Raw genomic sequence first — 23,995 nt, forward strand, 5'->3', positions numbered from 1 at the left:
AGCTCAGTGAGGAGAGCAAACATGGAAAAATAAAATATTTTAAGAATAGTAACAACATTTAAATAAATATTTCCTATATAAACAATAAAAACTTCAACAAAACAAGAGAAAGAGAAACTAGATACAACAGTGTGCCTGAGTGTACCCTCAAGCAAGAGAACTCTAACCCAAGACAGTGGAAGGCCATGGTACAGAGGCTATAGCACTACCCAAGACTTGAGAACAATGGTTTGATTTTGGAGTGTCCTCCTAGAAGAGCTGCTTCTCTACCCTTACCAAGAGGAAAGTAGCCACTGAACAATTACATTGCCATAGTTAACCCCTTGGGTGAAGAAGAATTGTTTAGTAATCTCAGTGTTTTCAGGTGTGTGAGGACAGAGGAGAATCTGTAAAGAATAGCCAGACTATTCGGTGTCTGTGTAGGCAAAGGGAAAGAACCGTAACCAGAGAGAAGGATCCAATATGGTACTGTCTGGCCAGTCAAAGGACCCCCTAACTCTCTAGCGGTAGTATCTCAACGGGCGGCTGGTGCCTGGTATTTGAAGTCATACCGTAGGGTTTTTATCATAATCTGTGTAGCGGGTTTTACTTGTAAGTTTTAATTCATATACACAAACGTATAGACTTATGAAAGGTGTAACAACGATAAAGATGTGTCCACAATATATAAAAAAAACACATCATCATAATCCCATACTTACGCACATTGACGCAAAAGGCCTGGGTTAGGTTTCGCCAGTTGTCTTTATATTGAGCTTTTAAATAAAAACTTCTCCATTCATCATCTCACACTTTATGCTTTATATTCCTCAGCCATGTAAGCCTAGGTCTTTCAACTCTTCTAGCGCCTTGTGGAGCCAGTTAAAACTTTGGTGAACTAATCTCTCTTGGGGAGTGCGAAGAGCATGCCCAAACCATCTCCATCTACCCTCCCAATGATGTCATCCACATATGGCACTCAAGTAATCTCTCTTATAGTTTCATTTCTAATTCTGTTCTGCCATTTAACTCCCAATATTCTTCTGAGGGCTTTGTTCTCAAATTTACAAAATTTGTTGGATATTGTTTCATTGTCATACCACGACAAATTTCCATACAGTAACACCGATCTCACTAAACTGATATATAGTCTGATTTCTATATCTAATTTCAGGCGATTCTATTTCCAAATTTTACTCAACCTAAGCATTGCCTGATTTGTTTTTTTCATCTCAGCTTTTCACCAATCTTTCTCTCTAGTCTCTTTAGAATGAGCATACTATATAGTTTCATGACAACTGACGTAAGTGTGATGCCTCTGTAATTATTGCAATCAGTCAGGTCTCCTTCTTTTGCTATTTCACCAACACTCCTAGCTCCCATTCATAAGGTTTTGCCTCTTCACAAAATAATCTTGTTAATATTCTGGGAGTCACTTCATTTTCGGCCAATATCATCTCAGCAGTTATTCCATCGTATCCAGAGGCTTTCCATCTCTTTAGTTTTTTTTAGGATAGCTTAGACTTCAAACACACTGAATTCATTCATGGGCACATCAAGGTCTTCCTCAGCTTCAGTAATATCAATCAGATTATTGCCTTCATATTTCCTATTCATGACCTCACTGAGTGTTCCATCTATCTGTTTTCCTGATATATATATACATAATGCCTTGGTCTAAGATTTCTTTACCAATCCCCTTACAACGTGTTTCCGTTAGGGCCAAGATATCCAAACTATATTTCATAAATTCATCCTCCACTTGCTGTAACTTCCCAATCTGATTCATGGTTCTAACATTCCAATTACCAACTTTTAATTTTCCTTCAGTATTCATAAGCCGGAAGATTCTTAGCACCCCCCGCTACGGCCGAGACTGGGGTCCATTCTATCATTTTCACTTTCCATACACTGACTAAATCCATAAAGGATTCATTGGCTAAATTCATCAAAGGAAAGCCAGTTCTTTGTGATGCGCAGTGCCTATCTAAATGAGACAAGTGACCCCTACCGGTCCATACTAATTCCAGTGACATCATCCAGTAGGCATCAGGAGTACAAGCCGAAGAGAAAGTTTGTCTTTTAAACCCAGTCACCCTGCTGCCAGTGACCTCATCGAGATTTAGGATGGCATTTCCTCCACACCCAAAGTTTTCGTTACTCCACCAAGTTGCTCATCCGCTTAACATGGATTGGCAAACATGGATTGCTAAGATATACCGCCTAGCATAGTCTGGCATAAAATACTCTAGTTTCTTTATAATGTGAAAGTACGTTTTCTTTCCTTGTTTGAATTGGAGACTACCAAAATATAGAAATAATTATGCATTTCCGTGCAAAATTTGTCTATTCACAAAACCCAAACCGTAATAAAATCACAATTTCAGGCCCGTTTTCATTACAGGGAAACAATGGAAAGACGCAGGAATCACTAAAGGAATTTCATCCCAGTGTACGAGCGATTCAAAATTTATGTCGCTTGAAAAAAATAATATGAGAACATTACAAGGGTTAGTATTCAGAAAGTAGTTATGTTGTCGAAACTAATGAATGCACTTACACACATATACAATGTACAGTATACATACATACATACATACATATATATATATATATATATACAGTATATATATATATATATATATATGTATATATATATATATATATATATCTATATATATATATATATATATATGTATGTATGTATACATATTCATATGTATATATATATATGTATATATATATATATAATATATATTGCATGTATAAAAAGACACACATATTATATATATATATATATATATGTGTGTGTGTATACAGTATATACATATATATATGTATATATATATATATTGCAAGTGTAAAAACACACACACACACACATACTGTATATATATATATATATATATGTATATATATATATATATATGTATATATATATACATATATATATATATATATATACATACATATATATATATATATATATATACAGTATATATATATATATATATATGTATATATATATATATATATATATTAGTGGATATAGATATCTCCCTCTATTTTCAAATGTTCTGATCATAAGATTAGTCTGGTGAAATATATTTCTAGTTGCTTAAGATTTAACATAATGAGAAGTGTGTTCCTGGAAAATAAAATCCCTTATTGAGTAAGCTGCAGCGAGTAGGAGATAAACAACTTGAATAAGTCAACAAGGTCATAGAACTGGCAGCGAACGTTCGCCCTATTGCAGGAAATACCTGTACCAACCGTGTGTCACACGATCGTACATAAATTATTTTGTATATATTATGCTTGTATCTGCGCTCTTCCCTCGCACTAAAAAGAACCTTAATAATCATGTCTCCGGTTTTCCTCTGTAACATTGTCTGTCTTGTGCACAGGATAATGCCTGTTGCCTTGAGGTTTTGTATATAAAGGAGAGTGTTCTATAATAAATTGACTCAGTTGATTGCTTCTTGCCTTTGAGTCGCAACCTTTCTCTCGGCTCGTCACATTGGTGACCCTGGAAGTTGTACATGTACCAACCGTGTGTCACACGATCGTACATACCCCCGGTTAAGGAACTGGCAGCGAACGTTCGCACTATTGCAGGAAATACCCCAGGATAAGAATCTGGCAGGAACAACGATCGTTTCACCTACTTACTTTACTTTCCTTTATGGCTGCTTATCTGGTCCTGTACAGCAGGGGAACCCTACTTTCTACAGGACCTCCACAGTCGTTTTATGATGTTCATTCAGGAGAGTTTAACATTTCACAAGCGTATTGTTTGCTTACTGTTTGATCATCACTGTCAAAACACTTGCGGAATAAGAAAGTCTTCAGTTTCCTCTTAAAAGCCTTAATTCCGCTAGAGAGTCATGGGGTCTTCTGACTGGCCAGACAGTGCTACATTGGATCCTTCTCTCTGGTTACGGTTCATTTTCTCTTTGCCTACACACACACACACGCACACACACATACACTGCGAATAGTCGGGCCTATTCTTTACTAATTCTCCTCTGTCCTCATACACCTAACAAAACAGATTACCAAACAATTCTTCTTCACTCAAGGGGTTACTGTACTTTAATTGTTCAGTGGCCACTTTCCTCTTGTTAAGGGTAGAAGAGAATCTTTAGCTATGGTAAGAAACTCTTCTAGGAGAAGGACACTCCAAAATCAAACCATTGTTCTTTAGGCTTGTGTAGTGCCATAACCTCTTTACCATGGTCTTCCACTGTCTTGGGTTAGAGTTCTCTTGCTTGAGGGTACAGTGGAGCATGCTGTTCTGTCTTGTTTCTCTTCCTCTTGTTTTGTTAAAGCTTTTATAGTATATGTAGGAGATATTTATTTTAATGTTTTTACTCTTCTTAAAACTTCTATTTTTCCTTGTTTCCTTTCCTCACTGGACTACTTTCCCTGTTGGATCCCCTGTGCTTATAGCATCCTGCTTTTCCAACTAGGGTTGTAGCTTAGTAAGTAGTAGTAATAATAATAATAATAATAATAATAATAATTATTATTATTATTATTCGGACGTCTCGTGAGAGCCTCGGGGCCGTCTATTTAAAGGCTCTAGAGCCTACAGTAGACATGTATCTAAGTTGTAATATTTTGAAACGATCTGTAACTATTCTCGTGTCAGGACAATTTGTTGGCTGTACAAGGTACGTACTATACGTGTACGTATGAAGGAATGCATTTGGTATCGAAAGTATACCGTCGATTCATGCGTCACTTCCCCCATACATTATCGTTGGTATCACCAAGGCACGCAGTTGTTTGCACGTAAATTTATTCAAGCATGTTCGCATTATGCAGATGATGCTACTCTCTTTACATCAATTCCATCCCCTGAATGTAGATCTGGAGTTCCTGAATCCCTTAATATAGATCTAGCTGAAATTAGTGCATGGTGTAAATTATGGGGTATGAAGTTGAATCCGAACATAACTCAAAGTATGATTGTAAGTAGGTCAAGGACAGTGGCTCCTCAACACCAGGATCTCAGTATTGATAAAATTTCTTTAACTCTGTATGACTTAAAATTTTAGGTGTGATTCTCGACAGCAAATTTACTTTTGAGAAACACATTAGGTCTGCGTCTTCTTCCATTGCACAAAAAAATTGGCTCAGTGAGAAAGTCTTTCAAGATTTTCGGTGATCAATCTTTTCTGAAGAATTGTATTAATTCTTTCATTATACTTTGTTTTGAATATTGTTCTCCTGTCTGGTCTTCAGCTTCTGATTCTCATCTTAATTTGTTGGACAGAAACTTACGGTCTATTAAATTTCTTATTCCTGATCTAGATATTTATCTTTAACACCGTCGTTCAATTAGTTCATTATGCATGTTGCATAAGATTTTTCATAACTCTGACCATCCTTTACATTCTGGCAGTTATTCTAATAGACAGGCCTTCTCCATCATGAGGCTCAATACTACAGAGTATTCTCGAAGTTTTACTCCAGGTGTGACCAAGTTGTGGAATGATCTTCCTAACCGGGTAGTTGAATCAGTAGAACCTCAAAAGCTCAAAGTTGCAGCAAATGTTTTCATGTTGAACAGGCTGACATAAGTCTTTTTATAGTTTACATTATGACATATCTGTGTTGACGTTGTTACTGTTTTTAGAATGATTTATTGATAATTTGTTCTCATCATTTATTTATTTGCTTATTTCCTTTCTTCACTGGGCATCTTGCTTTTCCAACTAGGGTTGTAGCTTGGCTAATTAATAATAATAATAATAATAATAATAATAATAATAATAATAATAATAATAATAATGTAGCCTAGAGAAGTGTAAACCAAGAAACTTTGACAGGCACAACAAAACACTCCCCGTCCGTAGGATGACTGGAGCCATGACTCACTATTATTCATTTTCTATTTCCTTATTCCAACCCTTTTCATTGGCTCTTCCTTGGTTATTATTATTATTACTACTAGCTAATCTATAACCTTAGTTGGAAAAGCATGATGCTATAAGGTCCAACAGGGAAAAATAACCCGGCGATGAAAAGAAATAAGATAGCATATATAGTTAATAAGTAGCCTATTACACAGATAGTAATTATGATAATAAAAATATCGGCAATGATTAAGATGATAATCTTTACATTAACCCTTTCACCCCTCAAGGACGTATTATATGTTTTTACATATTTTTGAAAATGTTATGAGAAACTTCAGGCATTTTCCAAAAGAATGAGACCAACCTGACCTCTCCAGGACAAAAATTAAGCCTGTTAGAGCAATTTAAAAAAATACATAGCAAAATGTGCTCGAAATTTAACCTTATGGTGGGGCTAAAAGGGTTAATGATAATCTTTGTTTTAGCTATTTCATATGAAAAATGTAATGAAAAATATACCGACTCTACATAGAAAGGCACTTGTGCTGAAAATGTTACTCGGATTTCCATAAAACAGTAGTCCCATGTGACTTCAAAACCCATCAGGATTTAAAGATATGTGGCTCTATCAAAAATAACATATAACAAATTCTAGTAAAAGATCCGAAGTCGAAACTTGCACTAAACAGAAATACCATCACCGATCTATAACTGGTCTCGGACTGTGATCAAGCTGTCCCCACCTCCCAAATCGCTCCGCGTCCCTAGGGAAGTAGTTCGTAAACGTACGGATATTCTTCGACTAATTTCCTCGTGCAGTCTGACTTAAACTATCGTATACCTTCGTTTAATACATGCTATCACAGGGTTCATAAACGATTCACCACAGTGCATGGACATGCAATTGCCTTCATAGTTTCTAAAACTCGTCAGTTTACAACTATCGCGGTGGAAACACTCAAGGCCAAATATATCCACCGGACGCGACAATCATGGATATACAATGTGTAAAGCAGTAACAACCAGACTCTCCCCCCCTCCCCCCTTTCCACTTCAATCCTTGTCTGTGTATCTTGGAACCATTCAGTGCTTGTGCTTGCTTTAAAAAATGACGGAATCATCACACACTTGACAGTCCGCTTCCTGCCGTTCGTTCGGTTTAGAGTGCCTCAAGGCCAATAGAATAAAATTGGCCTTGGAGTGCCTTGCCTTACCTAAGTCACGGGCTCTTTAACTATCGGCTAAAGAGAAGACAAAAAAATAATATTGACATGTTTTAGATGACTATAGCGAATCTATTTTGAATAAAGAGACAAACTGGGTATTAAACTATGTGGGAATTACATTGATTTCTTCTCTTTTACTTTTTGACAGAATGAAAACCTGAGAGGGAAAAATTCCGTGATCGGGAAGTCATAGTCATTATAGAGAAGCGAATTCGACAGCTCTAGCATCCTGTGCCATCCACGGGATGCATATGGCGTCAATTCATTCACCCGATCTCTCCGAGCTCAACCCAATTCTCAGATAGAACCTTCCTCCCTTCGCTTGTCATCAGCCACGTTTCTCCTGGTCTACCACGTTCTCACCTACCCAGCGGCTTCCATTCTGATACATCCTGGACTAACTCATCTTCCGTTCTTGAAATATGATCCGTCTTGATAATCTAATTATATCGTTACCTTGGGCACCCCTGCAGCTGTTATATGCAGCTGTCATTCGGTTTCCAAAATCCTACTCAGGGTTCATTTTCGAAGGCAAGATATTTTGCACCAGCTCAGTCAACTGTTACAATGCTGTACCACGACTGGTGCCCAAAAGTCAACATCATTTACCCATCCTTTCACTCTATCGTTATGAATTCTTTGGATATTATATCACATATTTAATTTTGGCATTCTTGATCATTCCCGTTACTGAAAATGGCTAGAGGACACAGGAAATGTATTATACTTTTCACTATGCTACAATCTTGTGCCATGCTCGAAATGATTCACCATCGTAACGTTTCCACTTCTTATTTAACGAATTGACAATTACAGTAAGTAAAGAACATTTACTATTAAAATGTTTTTCATGTGAGGACGGTTCTCAGTCAAACAATAGGTGAGTATTATATTCATCTTTTGTTAATTTATGAACAATGAAACGACACTGAGAAAACTCATTACCTTCGCGTTAAAGTAATGCGCCTTTATAGGCTTCCCCGGAAGGGTTTCAAATCTGAACTTTCGAAGTTATTCAATTCTAATGGTACGGTAAATCAAACTAGATTTATCTGTTCACTTAATCAGTACGTCTGAAATTCATATCCTTAAGAATGGTAAATAATTTCACATTCTATCAATAGGACCAAGCCATTTAAAATTCTCAGACGTAGGCCTACTGACTTGCACCATGCAAAGTCGAGAAGTCTATTTCCTTCTTAGCGTTATGCTTCTAAATATTTCGACATTAACTTCAACTGATAGTACAGTGATGATAAATTCTCACTGCAATCTTCTATTGCTTCCAGTAATCTCCGTCACTGAATTCGTATTTTTATATTCCTCTTGTTTATTCATTTCTCTCTTAAACGCTATTATCACGATCTATCTGTGACTAACGCCAGCAATGCATCGTTGAAAACACAATATAACATATAGACCTACGAATTTATATTGCATTCGATCATTTATTACATTTCATTAAACATTCGAGTGGTCTTTGATTATACCACAATACTTTCAAAATTTGGTTTCATAGTACTACCGTTTATCTAAAGCTTAAAATAATGAGACTCCTGGAATGTATGAAAAACATATAAGGTATTTTATTACGGAAATACATAGCACAAAAATAAAAATATTCAATACATCTGAGAAAATTGTTCATTTGAAATTCGCAATCTAATTTTCTTACATTCATTCGTGCATTTCTGAGATTCTACAGTAATACTGAACTACTCGTGCACTCAAAAGCTAGTTAAGATACCCAACCAGCAGCCCCAACACCCTGGGGTCTTGCTGGTATAAAGACACCTTTAACTATCCTTTGTTGTAAGGAGACGTCTTTTGAGTTGGATAAGATCTCGCGGATGTCGTCTATTGCATGTGATCTTCGACCGTCTTCGGTTTGCCGGAATATTGCTTGAATAGGAAATCGATGGCCTTCTCACCCAAGCCATAAACCAGCTTCCTTTCGGGTATATCCACTAGGCCTCCTTTTCCATAGTGGTACCTGTAAGGAACGGGACATGATTAGTGGCAGTGGAATAGTATTGGATAGAATTCTAATTTTTACACACACACACACACACATATATATATATATATATATACATATGTGAGTGTGCGTGTGTGTGTGTGTGAACGTGTGTGTGTGTGTGTGCAATGAAAGATGAAATATCATTGGAAGGAGAAAGGATTAATGAGGTAGAATCATTTACGTATTTAGGAACTATGATCTCCAATACTTGGTCTTTAAAATTAGAGTTTAGTGAAAGATTGAGTAAGTAAAATTTGGAAATAAAATCGCCTGCAATTACATATAGAAATAAGACTATATATCAGTCTAGTGAGAACGGTGTTACTCTAAGGATATGAGTCATGGTATGACAATGAAACAATTTCCAATAGATTTAGTAGATTTTAGAACAAAATCCTCAGAAGGATATTGGGAGTTAAATGGCAGGACAGGATTAGAAATGAAACTATAAGAGAGATTACTCGAGTGCCATATGTGATGAGATTAGTTCACCAAACGTTCAGCTGGGCTCCACCACTGCCGTCTCAATACACAGTGGCTCCACACGGCACTAGAAGAGTTGGAAGACCAAGGCCTACATGGCTGAGGACTATGAAACGTGAAGTATGAGATGATGAATGGAGAAGTATTGATTTAAAAGCTCAAGATAGAGACGACTGGCGAAATCTAACAGAGGCCCTTTGCGTCAATAGGCGTAGGAGATGGTGACAAATATATCATATATCTATGACAACAAATGCAGCCGTTTCTAGTCCACTGCAGGACAAAAGTCTCAGAAGTGTCCTCATTCATGTTTGGGGTATGGCCAGTTTTGATCACCACGCAGGCCACTGCATATTGGTAGTGGTGGGACATTTTGGACTGATGGCAAACCAACCTAATATTGGTGGCCCTGACTAGTACAGTTTTGCTGATCATGGCGATAAACATACTTTTTCACCACGTTAAGGTATCCCTTTTCAGATATATATATATATATATATATATGTATATATATACATATATATATATAAATATATATATATATATATATATACAGTATGTATGTATATATATACATATACAGTATATATATATTATATATATATATGTATATACATATATATATATTATATATATATACTATATATATATATATATATATACTATATATATATATATATATATATAATGTGATTATACGTCAATAACACACGTTATGTTAACAGACTTTAATGTGAACCACAAATGATATATAGATCGAATTCAAGCTGTGGAACATTTAACCACTAGAAATTATTTTATGATTAATGCTACTGGCTTGGCAAGGACTCGATCCTAAGCCTCATAGTCGAAACAATCCCACCAGTAGGCTCATGGGGGAGAGTCTACTGCAGTGGGTTGTTTGACTCTGAGGAATAGGTTCGAGTCCTTGCCAAGCCAGGAGCATTAGTCATAAAAAGATTTTAGTGGTTACATATTCCCAAGGTTGAATTTAAAATTAAATATCATTTGTGGGTGATATAAGCAGAATGCATCTGAATAAAATAATAAAGAATTTATATATGAAAGAACGACATTTCAGTAATGTCGTGGCAACTTTATCTTTCATGAAATATTAAAATGTCATTTCGCAGCGACTTACTTATGAGCATTTGTTCTTCTCTGATTTAGTATCGATAATAAAATAATTCGAAGAAACTTAAATGATAATCATAGAGTAACAAAAGATGGTGCAAATTACAGAATAGTTGGAAATTGATAAAAAGATTAATATCAATTTACCCCGTTGCTTAGTATATAACAATGCAAGGCGTTCAACATTTAGCTTCAACTTTCAATTGTGGCGAGATGTAATTTAGTGGTTGTGACAACATTATTTCATTCAGAAGAGGGATTTACTTTTCATGGCATAATGATCCATTAACTTCTAGAGCCCTTAGTCAATACTACCACTAGAGTGTTATGGGGTCCTTTGACTGACCAGACAGTACTTCATTGGATCCTTCTCTCTGTTTACGGTTCACTTTCCTTTTGCCTACATATACAATGAATAGTCTGGCCTATTCTTTACAGACTCTTATCTGTTCTCATACACATGACAACACTGAGATAACCAAACAAATCTTCTTTACCCAAGAGGTTAACTACTTTATTGTAATTGTTCAGAGGCTACTTTCCTCTTGGATAGGGTAGAAGAGACTCTTTAGCTATGGTAAGCAGCTCTTCTAGAAGACACTCCAAAATCAAACCATTGTTCTCTAGTCTTGGGTAGTGCCATAGCCTCTGTACCAAGGTCTTCCACTGTCATGGGTTAGAGTTTGATTGCTTGAGGGTACACTCGGGCACACTAATCTATCTAATTTTAAAGTTTATATAGGAAATATTTATTTTAACGTTGTTACTGTTCTAAAAATATTTTATTTTTCCTTGTTTCCTTTCCTTACTGGGTTATTTTCCCTGTTGGGGCCCCTGGGCTTATAGCAACCTGCTTTTCCAACTAGGGCTGTAGCTTAGCAAGTAATAATAATAATAATAATAATAATAATAATAATAATAGTAAGCCTTGAATTCGAGGGAGGAAGTAAATAAAGAAGCTCTTTTCATGGTGGGATTCGAACCCTCAATAGTAGGTACCAAACGGTAGGTACCAATGCGCACAAAAAAGGCTTGAGGTAATTGAAAGGACAAGATAAATCGTAGATATGAAATACTAAAATCAGGTGAAAGTGGTCAGTAGATTCGAGATAAAGAAGATATTTACTAAATAAAAAAAAAAAAAATCCCGACAACATGGCAATAGTATATAGAAAAAATGTCCCCATTATTATTATTATTATTATTATTATTATTATTATTATTATTATTATTATTATAAGTTAAGCTAACACTCTAGTTGAGAAAGCAAGATTCTAAAAGCCCAAGGGCTCCAACAGGGAAAAGTATCCCAGTGAGGAAAGGAAACAAGGAAATAAATAAATTACAAGAGAAGTTGTCAACAATTAAAATGAAATAATTTAGGAACAGTAACAACATTGAATTAGATCTTCCATATATAAACTATAAAAACTAAAAACAAAGGGGGAAGAGATATAGGGTAGAATAGTGTGCCTGAGTGTACACTCAAGCAAGCCGAACAAAGCACGTCCATACTTACTTTGTAAATGTAGAAGACACAGAAACGGCGTTTTTATATAACTTAGTCCTCTTCTTCTTTCCCACCGTTATCCCTACATTAAGGGGTCGGTTGCCCGATGCGCCCTCTCCAATATCTTCTATCAAAGGCACCCTCTTCCACCAAACCTCTTCTCTCCATATCATCCTTCACATTATCTCACCATCCAATTCTATGTCCCTCTCTAAATCTTCACATCGTAACAGGTTCCTCCTAAGCGCTCTTCCCTCCCTTCCCACCATCCATCCGCAACACGTACTCCCACCATCTCAATCGGGACACTCTTATCATCTCTGTAATCTTGTAATATAACAAAGTATTCTATCTATACGAATGACCTACATAACAAACACTACTCACCGAAGACCTCTTGCAAAACTCTCGTAGGAGATATGTTTATTTATTCTTCTTCCCCACATTTCAGCAATGAGTTTAGGTTTTTTGATGCGGAAAGTAAACCTATCTTGATTTTCCCAGCAGATGAGTCTCGGATTGCTTGAACTGTCCATTAGAAGCCTTACTAGGAACTCCCAGGATTTAGGACCACGATCTGTTGGATGGAACATAGATGAGTCGTTGTTCATATCAGCAACTGTTAGGGATATATTCTGAAGATTCTAGATAATAGAAACTTTCTACTCAAAAGACCTAGCGACAGATATTTCAGAGCTCAAAAATGCCTGAAGACGTTTGCTCAATCTATCAGCTGTGCTGCTTGTTGTAAATCAGGAAGTCTTTCAGAATAGACAACTTATGAATATGGTGGAATAATATAAGATAATACATTCAACTCGGAAATTGACCAATATCTAACCATTATCAACTGATTCAAAAAATGTAAACATGAGTATTGAAATCAATATTTTGAGGGAAAATATAGCGTTGCAACAGACTTCATTGCTTGACTCTACATTAACAGACTTGCTTACCTCTGCTTCTAGTATTGCTCTGCACTCTGGTGAGAGGATCGAAGCCAGCTGATACTGGAGAGAAGTACTGGAAAGAACGCTCTTCCAAAGTGTCGTTTTCAGTGCTGAGAATGACGGATTGTTTGCCTTCAGGGGATAAGTTAGATAGGAATAATGTCATGATTATAGTACTAGAATCAGCACTATTATTATTATTATTATTATTATTATTATTATTATTATTATTATTATTATTATTATTATTATTATTATTATTACCATGGCCTTCCGCTGTCTGGGTAGAGTTCTCTTGCTTAAGGGTACACTCGGGCAATCTATGTCATTTCTCTTCCGCTTGTTTTCTGGATATTAGATTAAATATGAAATATGAACTTTAATGTTCTTACTGTTCTCAAAATATTCTCTGTCAATTATTTGTTACTTCGCTTGTAGTTTATTTGCTTATTTCCTTTTTTCACTGGGCTATTTTCCCTGTTGGCGTCCTTGGGCATATAGCATCCTGCTTTTCCATCTAGGGTTATAGCTTAGCAAGTAATAATAATAATAATAATAATAATAATAATAATAACACTAGCTAAGCTACAACCCTAGTTGGAAAAGCAGGATGCAATAAGCCGCTGGGTTCCAACAGGGAAAAATAACTCAGTAAGGAAAAGAATTAAAGAATTAAATAAACTACAAGAGAAGAAATTAACAATTAAAATACAATATTGTAAGAACAGGGACAACATCAAAACAGATTTTTGAAAATAAATAACAGTCAAGAACTCTATCTTGATTCTTCAAGCGAACAGACAGAGAATGGACGACAATAACAATAAGATAATATCAATAGTAATTAATAACACATAAATATTTAATTTTGATTGTTCATTGCTACTCTTGTAACTTATCTATTTCCTTGTTTCCTTTCCTCACTGCACTATTTTTCCCTACTGGAGCCCTTGGGCTCATATCATCTTGATTTTCCAACTAGGGTTGTAGCTTATCTTGTACTACTACTACTACTACTACTACTACTACTACTACTACTACTACTACTACTACTAATAATAATAATAATAACTAATGCGACTAGAAATCAGTGTAATTTTAGACACAAATTATTCCCTCCCTCTCTCTCTCTCTCTCTCTCTCTCTCTCTCTCTCTCTCTCTCTCTGACTAAATTCCCGCTAACCTTAATGAACCAGGGAAAATTATACAGCTATTTTCCCTGTTGGGGCCCCTGGGCTTATAGCATCCTACTTTTCCAACCAGGGTTGTAGCTTAGCAAGTAATAATAATAATAATAATAATAATAATAATAATAATAATAATAATAATAATATGCATTGACTGATTCGCCATACGACAACTAGTAAACGCTGGCACGAATTAGTTCCTCAGTTGCACGGTGTATTTGCTGTGCTTTGTCGTTCGAGTCTTTATTATTATTATTATTATTATTATTATTATTATTATTATTATTATTATTATTATTATTACTTGCTAAGCTATAGCCCTAGTTGGAAAAGCAGGATGCTATAAGCCCAGAGGTTCCAATAGGGAAAATAGCCCACTGAGGAAAGGAAACAAGGAAAAATAAAATATTTTAAGAATAGCAACAACACCAAAATGGATATTTCCTATATAAAGTATAAAACTTTAACAAAAACAAGAGGAGAAATAAGATAGAAGAGAGTGCCAGAGGATACCCTCAAGCAAGAGAACTCTAAGCCAAGACAGTGGAAAACCATGGTAAAGAGGCTATGGCACTATCCAAGACTAGAGAACAATGGTTTAATTTTGGAGTGTCCTTCTCCTAGAAGGGTCGCTTACCATAGCCAAAGAGCCTCTTCTACCCTTACCAAGAGAAAAGTAGCCACTGAACAATTAGAGTGCAGTAGTTAACCCTTTGGATGAAAAAGAATTATTTGGTAACCTCAGTGTTGTCAGGTGTATGAGGACAGAGGAGAATCAGTAAGGAATAGGCCAGACTATTCGGTGTATGTGTAGACTAAAGAAAAATTAACCGTAACCGGAGAGAAGGTTCCAATGTAGTACTGTCTAGCCAGTCAAAGGACCCCATAACTCTCTAGCGGTAGTATTTAGCGGGGAAGAAGGAACACTATCTATATATCTGCTTCCTTTTTTGTACGATGACCTGAGATTAAAAGGCACGATACAGGTCTAAAGTAAACAAGAGGTTAGATTTGGTTCGTAACATACCACTAATACTACTATTTTGGACTGACCGTATGTAAAGGTCACATGTATTTTATATAAATGATACTTAAGAACCAATGTTAAGAATTTCTATACATCTTTTCCCGAACAAAATGCAAGATTAGACGGTATAGTTGTTCTTTTCTTTTTCATTCCTATAAGCGTCAAATTAATAAATTATGTTTGAGCTGTGGCAAATCAATCTTACTTTCAATTCTGCTGGAAGATCGAGTGATTCGTCTGGTTTGGTGAGCAAGAGAATCCAGTTGACCCGTCTTGCTATCACAATCAAAGTCGTCCATTTCACTGAAAGTTGAGGTCGAACTCTGACCTGCAACGATGAAAGCCATTCAATTAAATTGAACAGAAAAACCATGGCCTACTTAACCATCAAACATTCAAAGCATCATCAGCTATAAGTCGCCGCAGAGATTCTGAGCAAATTAAGCCGTATACCCTGATGATGTCATAGACAATCACGTTGTCTCCTGCGTTAACAGCGGTCACAACACATCCTCATAAGTTAGTGCAGTTTGAAATTTGTAAAGGAATGCGTTGGGACCGTTGCTAGCGTGGGCTCTAACATGATTGGCTATGACGTCATCCCGGGGTGGAGCTTATTTCACCCGGAATTTTTGCGGCGACTATACCTTAGCCATGACTTTTACATTCCTGTCAATGGGGCCTTAGCTATCTGGAACAGTATTAGAGGCCCTGAAGGGCTGAGACTGTGTGACTTGTTTCTAGCCTAAATCTACTGTTTAACATGCTCTGCCCACAAGCATCGTGATTGGCCACCATTCAGATGTGCTGCCACCCTGGCAGCATAATTACCTTTAATCTGTTTCATTATAATTAATGTTATGTTTACATTATCGGCCGATAACGTTGCTTGTGGACGGAGCATGTTAAGGATTTTGGGCTGGGCCAAGTCGCTTTGGTCGGAGTATGAAGGTCATAGTGGCCCACAGGAAGACCAAGACTGTATTCTTAATGCATTACATCCAAAGCAAGCCTAACAGTAGGAGGTTAAAGTTAATCCTCATCTTGCAGGGAAACACAAAATTGGGAATGACGGGTACAGTAGATTCCTGGCTCACCTCTAACAGTGATGCCATTGCATTTGAAAGATAAATCTTTCTCTGAAATGCAGACGAGAAAGTAAAAAGTTTTTTTTTAAGATTTAAAACAAATTACTGATAAGAAAAAAACTTTTTACACACACGATAGGGAAAAGAAATCTGCACGTATAAGGAATGATTGTAAAATGGTTTCAGCCAACAATGTCATAGTATTTGGGACATGAATAGGTTAATCAATGAAATGGTTCACACAGTATTGGTCAAGTATCAATAAGAAATCTTCCCCTATATAATAAAAAGTAGGTGTCTGGCTATATATAATACTGTATATATGAATATATTTCCTTCCTGTCATGTTTAACGGCACGGGGAAAATGAGTAGTCACACCCTGATGAGAGGGGGTACACTCTACTGCCAAAACAGCGGGTTGTAGTTAAGAAAGGGAGGGGGGTGGGAAGGGTTGAATGTGCGTGTGTGCATATCTATCTAATTATTTAGCCGTCCTTTTGGCAGGTCACATAATTACCATCACTTCCAGCAGAACCGCAAATTTCCGACACTTCGCTGTGGGTGAACATGGAGTCTCCGCTAGTCGATACAGAATCCTGTGGATGAAAACACTCAATCGTTGTGAACCACTGAGGATTGTGAAGGTGATCTGGAAAAGGAGAACTCTCGACCATGCGTTCCACTTCGACAGCGCCTTGGGAAAGAGTGAGGTATAAGAATGACATATTAAATTCTAATAGGTATGTGAAGAGAAATTTGGAGCCATTAAAAAATGCGGTCACTCTTTGGGAAAAAAGGTACAATAGGCCTATGGCCAACTCAGTGATATAATTCTTTTTGTATTTGAATAAAACAAAACATATTTAGAGTAAAAATATGGGCTGGAGTGCTATTCATTAATATATTAGAAGAGATATATTTGTACACATACACTCTAACTTTCTCTTTTTCAATATATATATATATATATATATATATAGACATATATATATAGACATATATATATATATAGACATATACATATATATATATATATATATATACCCAAATAAGCCATATATTTTAATACCTTAATGTCTGTATTCGCTTATCGAACTCAGGATCAGAGTCCCAAGGCAGAACCACTGAAAGACAATAGCTTCTGGCCGGCCAGGGAATCGAACCCTGGTCCAGGAAGCTGGCATGACAGTGACGATACCATTTAGCCACGAAGAAAGATCCGGCTAGAAGCTATGGTCTTTGAATGATTCCGCCTTGGGACTCTGATCCTGAAGTCGATAAGAGAATCCAGATATTAAGGTATTAAAATATATGGCTTATTTGAATATTAAAAAACACGTCTAAATGTGATAAAGTTATAAAGTTATCATATATATATATATATATATATATACATATATATATATATATATATAACATAATATATATATATATATATATATATATATATATATATATATATATATACCGTATATATATATATATATATATACCGTATATATATATATATATACCGTATATATATATATATATATATATATGTATATATATATATATATATATATAAGTATATCTATATATCTATTTCAACTGTAACTTTACACTGACATACATTCAATAGTACCCTTAAAAATAAAAAATCACAAGAATAGACTTTTACCATATTCTGAAGTCGCTAGCGGTTGCAAGACATCCTCACACCACAGAAAAGGGTCATTTTGGGCGATCAACGCACTGGAATCTGCTGGAGAGAAAGATTCTCTTAAAAACACTCAGAACTGGCGCCTTACGTGTTCCCCGAGTTCCTCGAAAGATTATTATTATTATTATTATTATTATTATTATTATTATTATTATTATTATTATTATTATTATTATTATTATATTCACAAGCGAGACTCTAACCCTAGTTGGAAAAGCTAGATACTATAAGCCCAAGGGCTCCAACAGGGAAAATATTATTATTATCATTATTATTATTATTATTATATTCACAAGCGAGACTCTAACTCTAGTTGAAAAGCTAGATGCTATAAGCCCAAGGGCTCCAACAGGGAAAAAATACTCAGTGAGGAAAGGAACAAAGGAAATAAATAAAGTACAAGAGAAGAATAAACTATCAAAATATAATATTTCAAAATATTATTGATGATAGAAACGTTAACACAAGTAATCTTGTCTGGAAACCAAGACGTTAATATGGAATTCTCACTTGACTTATAAATTTCACATTTAGAATATCGACCTAATGATCTAAGTTCTTCTTAAAGCAATACTTACTCAAACTACTCTGGATTCCGGTTGCACCATAAATCTCTGGCCAGCAGAGGATATCCTGAAAGATAAAGAGGACAAAGATAGATAAAAAGGACAAAGATATATAGATGACTATTGTAGCCGATTTTACCCACGTCCCTCTGTTATTTTCAGATTTAATGTGTTCATTGTTAAACAAATATACAATCGCCCTTAAAGATTGTAGGAATAAAAGAGAAAGTGTTTACACGAATATCAAAGAACACGTGAAGTTATCAACAGACCTCATGATGTTTTAGCAAAAAAAAAAAAAAAAAAAAAAAAAAAAAAAAAAAAAAAAAATAGATAAAATGTAGTTTCCAACTGAAGCTTTCGTTTTATGTTTTCTACGTTCATTATACGTTTCATTCCCTCCTATCCTCATAGTTTCATGTCGGCAAGTGTACCTATGATAATATCTTTCTTAAGGTTAACCAACCTTTGTCGGTGCCTCGATTTGTGCGAGCTTATACTGAACTTGAACTATGCCAATTCTCCATTGCCTGTATTTCATTTTAATTCCTTCCATCCTTATTGTCATCGCCTATATAAAAAATCAACCATTTATCAATCGAAATTGAGTTCTTTTTCCAAGCTTTTTTTTTCGAAAATGGATTCCTTGACTTATGTATAAAATTGTCTCTATCTTCCCCATATGTCTAAACTCGTCAAAATCTACAGATAGCCAGTAACATGTATAAGGTGACTCGGGCAGAAGCTACCCTTGTAATTTAATGCAAGTATTTAAGCAAAGGCCACCGAAGTTGAACCAGCTACTCGATACATGTGATGCATACACATGCTTACATTTCTTTTCACCTTTTAATTACGAAGAGGACTCCTTACATTTCCTGAATGGCAATGAACCTCTCCACCACTCACACCCGAACACGAAGAATATCGTTCATTCACAACAATTGAGTATTCCTACTGCGACGTTGCTGCTTGGGGAGAAGGCCATAGCCTTGATGCATCTTGCTCTTCCAACTAGAGTTGTAGCTTAGCTTGTAATAATAATAATAATAATAATAATAATAATAATAATAATAATAATAATAATAATAATAATAATACAGAGTCCTGTTAGACACACCAGCAAATCGGTCTTCGTTACTGAGGATCATGGCAACCCCATTTCCATTTATGTGAATTACCAGGAAATTTTAATGATAAAATTCCCAGTGTTCAGCATAGTGCGAATATCGCTAAATGGCTTGGGTATAGTGTTAGCAAATCCCTGTCATGTACTGGTTTGTAATTAAATATGGAATACCCAAACTCCTTGTGCTGTGGGCTTGATTGTGCATGGATGTGATAAAATGAAAGGATTTCTTCTAGGAGGAGACTTTATGTTGATAAAGTAACAGATTTGACAGGAAGGCATTTGGTGACTTTCGTTTCATATCTAATGAGATCAGGTTTTGCATTTCCATGACCGTATGTCTGAACTTTTCAACTCTATAAGCGAAATTAAAAATGGATCGGCAGCCGGACCAGATGGAGTTCCAACGATTTTGTTAAAAAAACTGCACACACTATCGCGAAGCCGCTTGCAATACTGCTAAGACAAATTGTAGATATGAGCGAGATATATGTTAAACATAAATTAGCTTATATAACCCCTACTTTCAAAAGTGGATCAAGACTAGAGGCAAGCAGTTATAGACCTGTTAGTCTAACATCACATATTATGAAAGTGTATGAGAAGGTAATAAAAAAGAAAATAATGAATCATTTGGTTAAAAATAATTTGTTTAATATAGGTCAACACGGTTTTGTGCCCGGAAAAAAATTACACAAACCCAACTGAGAGCACACTATGAAAACATATACAAAAATATGATAAATGAAAAAAACAGATGTGTTCTATCTAGATTCTGCAAAAGCCTTTGATAAGGTAGACCATAATATATTAGAGAAAAAAATGAGAAAAGCATAATATTGTGGGAAAGATAGGAAAATGGGTAAAAGAATTCCTGCAAAACAGAAAACAGATAGTGGTTGCAAATGACGAGAAATCAGATGAAGATCAGGTAATATCTGGCGTGCCACAAGGTACGGTATTAGCTGCACTGCTGTTTGTTATTATGATCGCAGACATAGACTGTGATGCTGAAAACTCTGTAGTGAGAAGTTTCGCCGATGACACAAGAATAAGTAGAGAAATTACTTGTGATCAAGATAGGAACTCACTACAAAGAGATCTAAACAGGATATATGAATGGGCAGAGATAAAGAGGATGGTATTTAACTTCGATAAATTCGAATCAATAAATTATGGAAACAGAGAAGGAATGGTATATGCATACAAGGGACCAAATAACGAGACAATCGCAAACAAGGAAGCAATTAAAGACCTTGGTGTAATGTTAAATAGGAATATGTTATGCAACGACCAAATAGCAACACTGTTGGCTAAATGTAAAGCAAAACTTGGAATGTTATTCAGACACTTTAAAACAAGAAAAGCTGAACACATGATTATGCTTTACAAAACTTATGTACGTAGTACACTCGAGTACTGCAATGTGATATGGAACCCACACTACCAAAAGGATATTGCACAAATAGAGAGTGTAAAAAGGTCCTATACTGCTAGAATAGAGGAAGTTAAGGACCTTGACTAGTGGAGAAGACTGCAATTTTTAAAACTATACAGTCTAGAAAGGAGAAGAGAACGCTACATGATAATACAAGCATGGAAGCAAATAGAAGGAATTACTGAAAACATCATGGAGCTAAAAATATCAGAAAGAGCAAGCCGAGGTAGATTAATAGTGCCATAAACTATACCAGGAAAACTAAGGAAGGCGCACAGGACATTAATCCACTACTCTCTCTCTCTCTCTCTCTCTCTCTCTCTCTCTCGTCGTGAACAGGATTTCCATCTTCACTTGTGTCTGAACTTTTGACATTCTCTCTCTCTCTCTCTCTCTCTCTCTCTCTCTCTCTGTCGTGGTCGTCGTGAACAGGTTTTGCATCTTCACTCATGTTTGAACTTTTGACTCTCTCTCTCTCTCTCTCTCTCTCTCTCTCTCTATCACACACACACGTCTCAGACAACTTGTACCATACTACTTGTCGCAACTGCATATGTTGGAGGAAGAATTGCTATCATTCACCTAGGAAAACTATTGGCTCAAAACTATTCAGTTATGAGGAAGAAGGAATTAAAGCCAGAACCACCTCAAGAAATATCCTTAATACTAAAGTTATTCAAGAGAAGCGTAAGTATAAACAACACGCTCATTCACCCGCTGCCCCCCACCCCCCCCCCCCCCCCTCTCCAAAAAAAATTCAAATTTGAAAATTAAAAATGCCTTCTTGAAAGGAAATCTGATGGTCTCCACATGCAAATGGTTCAAGATAAGTTGAGCCGACATGATTCTGATGTCACGAAGTTGTGGAATGATCTTCCTAATCGGGTAGTTGAATCGGTTAGAACTTCAAAAGTTCAAATTGCAGCAACTGTTTTGATGCTGAACAGGCTGACATAAGTCTCTTTTTACAGTTTATATACAAAAGATCTGTTTTAACCCATATATGCCCAGAAAAGATGAAGGTTCTTGAAATTAAATGATTTTCATATATGATATAGGTTATGATGTTTCCATGCCATATATCAATGTTTGAGGAAGTTTTTCTCAAGTATTCTTCAATTTATTGCAAAAAATTTACTGTTGCGCAAACGCATCACTGGGCACACCATGCCTGTCCAATGTTGCGTATATGCAACACTGGGCATTTTAAGCCTAAAAGTTTTATTTTTATTTTATATGTAATTTTTAAAAAGAAAATTGATGTAATTTTCAATAAATTACAAGAAGAAAATACACATTTAGGATTACTTTCAAAGATATCGTGGTAGATTTCATTTATATTTCAAGGAAACATAAACATTTCATTTATGAATAGAAATGGACATCGTGAATTACATGTATAGTATTTGTATACAAAATTTAAAGCAAAATAAATGACAATTCAGTTCAACAAAATAAAAAAAGAAACATTCTTAATTCAGCAATGTAAATTTTCTTCAACAAAGAAAGAAACAAACAAGCCTATTCTTATTGGGTAGGACATGCAACAGAACATTCCAAATGCAATGGAACATCACACTTTCTGCAAATAAAAATTGTTTGGCTATGACAGTGTTTGCACCTTCTTCTACATTTAGGATCCCTTTCGATGATGTTATGGCTTATCTTATCAAAACGTTTCTCGGTATTCAGGGTGCTCATGCATAGTGACCTTAGTTTTCCAGGGGTTTTTGGTGGTTCTCCAAACTTTTTCAACAAACATTGAACAATGCTCTAGTAAATGTAAGCAAATCATCATACCCACCTTTCCGAGCAAAAAGCCAGGCGTTGTTCATTGAGACATTGATTACAAAACAAAGTATGGGAAAATACCATTTTTTACCTCTAATTGCAATGCAATAATGGCAAATATTTTCATCTGTTCTGTCAACACCACCATGTTCTGGTTCTATATGTCAATCAAATGAGGGCAACCTATAGATACTTTCATTTTTTTCCTTACTGAGTATCGCTCAACTTTTTTCATGTGAAACGTTCCATGCTCATTGGAACCTATGCTGACTACTCCATTATCATTCCATCTGACAACTAGAATTTGAGAATCTCTATCTAAGAAGTGCTCTTCACTACCTCTTGGCAACTTTTCAAACGTCTTGTTGATAGTCAGTGGACATTTATCTTCTCTGTTGGCTCTTAGGGTACATGTGGCACCATGACCTCTTCTTTTGATCTCTTCTAAGAGTTTTATTGAGGTGAAGAAGTTATCGAAATAGAGAAAATCTTATTCTCGGATATTCAGCTTGAAGTGTTTCAAGAATGTTTAGAACAACTTTTCCTACTAAACCATATTCACTTGCATACACATTTGGATTATTTCCTTCGTATTTCCTTGGTAAAGGTCAAGAGTAAAGGCATAACCCAATGGAGTGCAAGCTGCCCATGCTTTATAACCATATCGTATGGGCTTTCCACGGATGAACTGATTTGATGGTGTCTTCCAAAATATGGAATCGTGGACTCATTTATAGATATAGTGGATGACCCAAAGACTTTACCATAGGAAAGATAGTTTTTTTTTTATTTAGAATGTGTGTGTCAGTGTGTGTTTGTGGTGTGTGTGCGTATGTATGTGTATGTATATTTATGGTGATCCTTAGGCAAACATGAAAATAAAACGCTTTTAAACG

At 35.7% G+C, this 23,995-nt stretch overlaps 1 protein-coding gene across 3 annotated transcripts in view; it reads right to left on the minus strand.

Annotated features, from left to right (window-relative positions):
• Nucleotides 1–8,634: 8,634 nt before the first annotated feature.
• The window catches only part of LOC137639206 (ecdysone-induced protein 74EF-like), a 17,879-nt gene continuing 2,518 nt past the window's right edge, over nucleotides 8,635–23,995 (minus strand). Inside the window, exons 2-8 of one of the 3 annotated variants that reach the window (XM_068371499.1) lie at nucleotides 18,754–18,808; nucleotides 18,134–18,214; nucleotides 16,991–17,167; nucleotides 15,590–15,712; nucleotides 13,176–13,301; nucleotides 12,607–12,796; nucleotides 8,635–9,065 (exon numbers count right to left, since the gene is read on the minus strand). In XM_068371499.1, the coding sequence (XP_068227600.1) occupies nucleotides 8,930–9,065; nucleotides 12,607–12,796; nucleotides 13,176–13,301; nucleotides 15,590–15,712; nucleotides 16,991–17,167; nucleotides 18,134–18,214; nucleotides 18,754–18,808 (888 nt within the window). In that variant the 3' untranslated portion in view covers nucleotides 8,635–8,929. Of the gene's footprint in view, nucleotides 9,066–12,606; nucleotides 12,797–13,175; nucleotides 13,302–15,589; nucleotides 15,713–16,990; nucleotides 17,168–18,133; nucleotides 18,218–18,753; nucleotides 18,809–23,995 lie in introns of all 3 variants that reach the window. The other 2 variants (XM_068371498.1, XM_068371500.1) reach the window with 2 other exon arrangements.

The sequence above is a fragment of the Palaemon carinicauda genome, chromosome 4 (assembly GCF_036898095.1).
Source record: "Palaemon carinicauda isolate YSFRI2023 chromosome 4, ASM3689809v2, whole genome shotgun sequence".
In the NCBI taxonomy this organism is placed as follows: domain Eukaryota; kingdom Metazoa; phylum Arthropoda; class Malacostraca; order Decapoda; family Palaemonidae; genus Palaemon; species Palaemon carinicauda.